The 5,087-nt window shown below is 45.3% G+C and overlaps 1 protein-coding gene across 1 annotated transcript; it reads right to left on the reverse strand.

Moving 5' to 3' along the window:
* Positions 1-1,382: 1,382 nt before the first annotated feature.
* On the reverse strand, positions 1,383-3,815 carry LOC119360733 (serine carboxypeptidase-like). The gene is made up of 6 exons (XM_037626249.1): positions 3,398-3,815; positions 3,173-3,303; positions 2,766-2,854; positions 2,430-2,688; positions 1,758-1,891; positions 1,383-1,556 (listed from the first exon to the last, which is right to left on the reverse strand). Exons 1-6 carry the CDS (start codon positions 3,766-3,768, stop codon positions 1,428-1,430), a joined length of 1,113 nt encoding a protein of 370 aa, XP_037482146.1. The 5' UTR covers positions 3,769-3,815; the 3' UTR covers positions 1,383-1,427.
* Positions 3,816-5,087: the final 1,272 nt, after the last annotated feature.

Below are 5,087 nucleotides of genomic sequence, written 5' to 3' on the forward strand. Positions count from 1 at the left end.
CTGGTCCTTCTGGATGAGTCAGAACAAGTTTACTACCAAACGTGTTTTTTCCTAAACTTTCAGTTGACTGTCTTTTTAAAATGGTTGCTCTGTTACAATAATAGAAGCCTCTCGCTAAGACCGTGGACACTGGCACCATCTTTATGACCATCGTCAAGATCCGTGCCTCTAATATTGACCTTTATTCAACCTCTGCTCACTAGTAGAAAAATGACCTAATGTTTACCTCATTAGTCCCGGTTCAATTACGGACCGACACTAATGTGATCATTAGTGCCGGTTCCAACAGCTAGGCGGGCGGCACTCATTAGTCCTGGTTCGTGTTACACATCTAGTACCGATTCATGCCACAAACCAGGAATAAAGAGATGGTTGCATGCTGGTGTCAGGCTGGGACCCCACCAACACCTTTAGTCTTGGTCCATGGCACGAACCGGGACTAGAGATGCACCTTTAGTCCCGGTTTGTATAACTAACCGGGACTAAAGATGCCTCTATATAAACCCTTCATCGAGCCCGAGCCCATTTCTCTCTGTTTGCCTTCCTCTCCTCTGTTCACTACTAGAAAAACCCCTACTAATGGCACACCTAATTTGGCCATTAATGGCGCATCAGTGGTGCGCCATTACTAGCACGCCATTAGTAATTTTTACTAATGGCGCACCACTGGTGCGCCACCACTGGTGCGCCATTAGTATAGGCCAGGGTGCGCCATTAGTATGCCTCTCAGGGGCCATGTATACCCAGGTGCTTTGGCATACTAATGGCGCACTACAATGGGATGCGCCATTAGTGACCGCGGCATACTAATGGCGCACTGTCCAGTGATGCGCCATTAGTATGCTTTGTCATACTAATGGCGCACTGTCATGTGATGCGCCATTAGTATGAATATTAGGTTTTTTTATTTTTTATTTTCTGTTTTTTGCACATGTTACATAGTTTTCTGTTTTATACAGGCCCTTACTTCCACTATGACTAGCCTTTCATACTAATGTCTTCGAGGTCTTATAAAAGTGAACAGAGGGAGTACCTTTTATTGTTTGACTTTGTTTATCAGGATTCCTGTGTTTTTCAAATTCCTATGAACCAAACACCCAACTTTGCAAAATTTCTGAGTTTTTCTAACCCTCTATTTTACACATGCATTCCTATCAATTTTCTAGTATGTTCTTTTCTAGAATCTTGCGAACCAAAGGAGGCATAAGGGAATGCATAAAGTAGTCCAGATGTCACTCATTGGCGATAATCTTCGTGATACATTCGGCATTCGCATTACCCCAGCAATCCTCTGAAAGCCTTTTATTACACGCTCATCAAGCTCGAGCACCGTACAAGGGAAATAGCGTATGCACGGTCGCCGACGAGCTTCCCATCACCTAAGATCATCCCAAGGCATGTGCGTGCATAGCCAGCGCAAGGATGGATTATATGGCGAAGTCGAGCCTCTGAGAGCTCGAGGAGGCGTCTGAAAGGTTTCCTGACATCCACCTCTTGAGCATCTCCAAGGCGGCCTTCGGTTGATCCATGGGTACCATGTGACAAGAATCGTGGACCTGATCATAGTGCCAAAAACATCTCTAGTTAGTTTCACAGTAAAATCCAAACTGATGTAGCGCGGCACAATACGCAACAGGCATTTGCCCTTATAACACTCTGCTCTACTGTATTGACAGATAATCTCTTGAGTAAAGGCCTGGTTATTGTTTGTTCCAGAACTGACTGTTGGTAAGGGGGTCAGCTTTGCATTTGCGTACCTTCAAAAAACTCAAAGGGCCGTGGCTTTTTAGAATGCCGGCTTCTTTTCCATCAACCGTGAAGGGTTTCTCCACCGAGGACACGAAGGCTTTCTTTCCAGACCATTCCATAGAGTCTACCCATCTTGAGTTTCCTGCCCAAGTCACCAGTAGATTATATATGTATGTCATCAGGAAAACAAAGCCAGAATCAAGAAAACCAATAGCGAAGCATATTTATTTTGAACCGTATATTGTCCTACTTATTTCATGCACTTGTTATACAGTTTGCCGTTATGTACAACACAGCATGAAAAGCATTGAAGGTAGATTTTATCCTTTTCTGTGATTTGACAAGTATAGATGACCTCTACTAGGTCAATTATGCCTTGCGTTATTCAAATGTGTGACAACATATATTTCTAAACTGTGCTTTCAAGACGATTTCCATACTACAGAACCGATCAAGATTCAAGCTATATGAATGCATATTAAAGCCCATTAAATTCTTAATGGATCTCTTGCACGAATCACAATTGTAAGGAAGCATAGCACAAGTATCACATGACAAAAGTGTGGCAATGTGATTCTAAGAGTGAAGAATCTCAGATGATATGTGGTATGGACAAAACAGAAGCAAAATATAGCATACAATTTTCAAGAGTTTTTTGTTGCAAGTTGTAAGACACTCACCTAGCCAGTTGCATATGAGATCATACTCTCCAGCATAAATCAGCACTTTGATGTCGTTCTCAAGGAGTTCAGGGATCCCAACTTCAAGGTTCCTCATCCAATCTAAGAGCATAGCCTGATAGACGATCGGGCTGCAGGAAACAAACTCTATGTCTCCAACGCCTAGGCTCTGTCTGACAGATTTCAGATTGAGAAACTTCTCCAAGTTAGAAAAATCATAGCATAGGCTCCCCACGCATGGCTTCCTGATGTCATAATACTGCAAAGATGAGGTGATCAATCAGAAAACTTCAAAAAATGAGGAAAAACCAAATAAACTTTTGTATTCCACCCTACATTTTTGTTCCCGATTATCAACCTAATGGAACTGAATATTGTATTGCAAACAAAATAGGCAGCAAAGCAAGATACAGTGCTAGAGGTACCTGAAACAAAAGACAAAATCAAGTGAGGTATATCCGAGTTGGGCTTATGCCTTTTCTTACTTCCATGAACAAATTGGCACAACAAAGCAATGATGTTAATGAAGACAGTCTCCAAGAGACCAATTGACGAATGGTACAGATTTATTACACACAAGCAAACGATGAGTCCAGGAATAATTACCGCACATCTTGACAGCAAATTCACAAGCAGGAACTATTTTTATTAATCTTGGTAAATTCTGACTGTGTGATTAAACCCATATCCAATTCATAATCGGTGTATGCCTTGTACTGTATCGCTGGATCTGTAAGTCCGTTACCAATTGCAAAACCCTGAAAAATTAACAGCAAGGGCTAGCTCGCTGCTGCAGCCGGGCCCTCCCGTCAGCCAGATCACCACGGGGTCCTCCTTCTTGTGCTGCCTGGATTCGAAGAAGAAGTAGAAGAGCCTACACGGTGCGCAAAAGTGGCAGATGTCAAGACACGGGAACTGGATCCTCACGTGAGACGCGGCATGAGACGGGAGGAGTGAGCTCCGCTCACCTGGCGTCGTGAGTGGTGGGGAGGCGGTAGTACCCGGCGTGGTGCCCGAGGTTGCTCACCGACGTCCCGCCGCCGCCGTCGTCTCCGGCCACCAGAGACGCGAGGCGGATCGGCCTCTCGACGAGGGTTCCGGCCGGGAGAGCATCGCTGCCGCCGACGCCGACGCCGCCGGGGCGGCTGGGGAAGGCGTCGCGGGGGTGGAGGTTGAGGGCGCGGATGAGGTCGGCGCCGGCAGAGCGGGGGGTCTTCGGGGCGAGGGAGCGCGCCGAGGAGGGGAGGCGGAGCAAGGATTCGTGCTCTGGCGCCGCGGCGGCGGCGGCGGCGGCGAGGAGCAGAAGCAAGAGGGTGCGAGACTGACCTGTGGGTCCCATGGCTACCGGTGGTGGTGCGGTGCGGTGACCTGAACTGACGGAAATGTGGGAGTGATACTGCTACTAGATCCTTTTGGCCTGTTTCTGCGATGATGATGATGGGCCTACCGGTCAGAGAGAGTCGAAGGCATCTTTTGACCTCGCGCGAGCAGGAGGGTGTGCGTCGTCCACGTGCCTGAGTTTTCGATGACTCTAGTAATGGCGCACCGCGTGTGAGTGCGCCATTAGTACTTTTGCAAAAAAAAGAATTAAAAAATAATAAAAAAAATAACATTAGTGGCGCACTTTCTGGCTGGTGCGCCATTACTAGTTACAACTAGTAATGGCGCACTTACTATGGATGCGCCATTAGTATGTTTGGACAGGCGCACTAGTTCAAAAAAAAATTGATACTAATGGCGCACCGTGGACATGGTGCGCCATTAGTAGTTTCAACTCTAATGGCGCATCAGAAGGTGGTGCGCCATTAGTATATACTAATGGCGCACCACTTGTCTGGTGCGCCATTAGTGTCAATCGCATCTATAGCCCTTTTTCTAGTAGTGGTTCTTCCCCATTGCTCGAGATCATCCTTCAATTTTGGCAAAATTTGTCAAGATTTGAAGGCCCCCCATCCATCCAAGTGATCACAAAGGTTAGCAACATTGTCCTTTCATCTCTCATTGCAAGATTAGCTCTTGCAATGCTTTATAAGTATAGTGATTTGTGGGATTTAGTTTGGGAGTTATTATATGTGGTTGTTTATTTGATTTATATGCAATTTGAGCTCAAATTAACTCTTAGTTTGCATATGTAGGTGTGGTTTACTTAGTGCCTTCCCGTCCCCATCCTAACCACCGTCGATCGCCCGCACCATCCCGTCGCCGGCTCCACCTTGGTGAGCCTCTTGTTCTTATCTTTTTTATATAAAAATGGGATAATTGGTTTTATGCCCCTAGTTGTGTCCCACTCGATAGGATTGCCCCTAATTTCCAAGAGCCAGCGGTTCTGTCCAATCCACTTTGGTCGTGTTGTGCTTTTTCCCTTTGACCATTTGACCATCATTTTGAAAACTTCATAACTAATTCATACTAAATCGGAAGAATGCAAATAAGATACCAAAATGTTCGGAAAACATCACATGTATGCCAATGTCACTTGCATTCATGACAAAAGTGTTGGTAAGTTCCCATCCGAGTTTTAGCTCCTATCACACCACCATGAACAGTAGAATCTTAAAAAGTTCAAAACAACCAAAAAAAATGGTGTCAAAGAATGACAAATGTTCTCAGTGCTTGCCAAGTTTCATCCGAGAATGACATTTGTGGAAGTAATGGCAA

Source organism: Triticum dicoccoides, chromosome 2B, assembly GCF_002162155.2.
Source record: "Triticum dicoccoides isolate Atlit2015 ecotype Zavitan chromosome 2B, WEW_v2.0, whole genome shotgun sequence".
NCBI classification, from domain to species: domain Eukaryota; kingdom Viridiplantae; phylum Streptophyta; class Magnoliopsida; order Poales; family Poaceae; genus Triticum; species Triticum dicoccoides.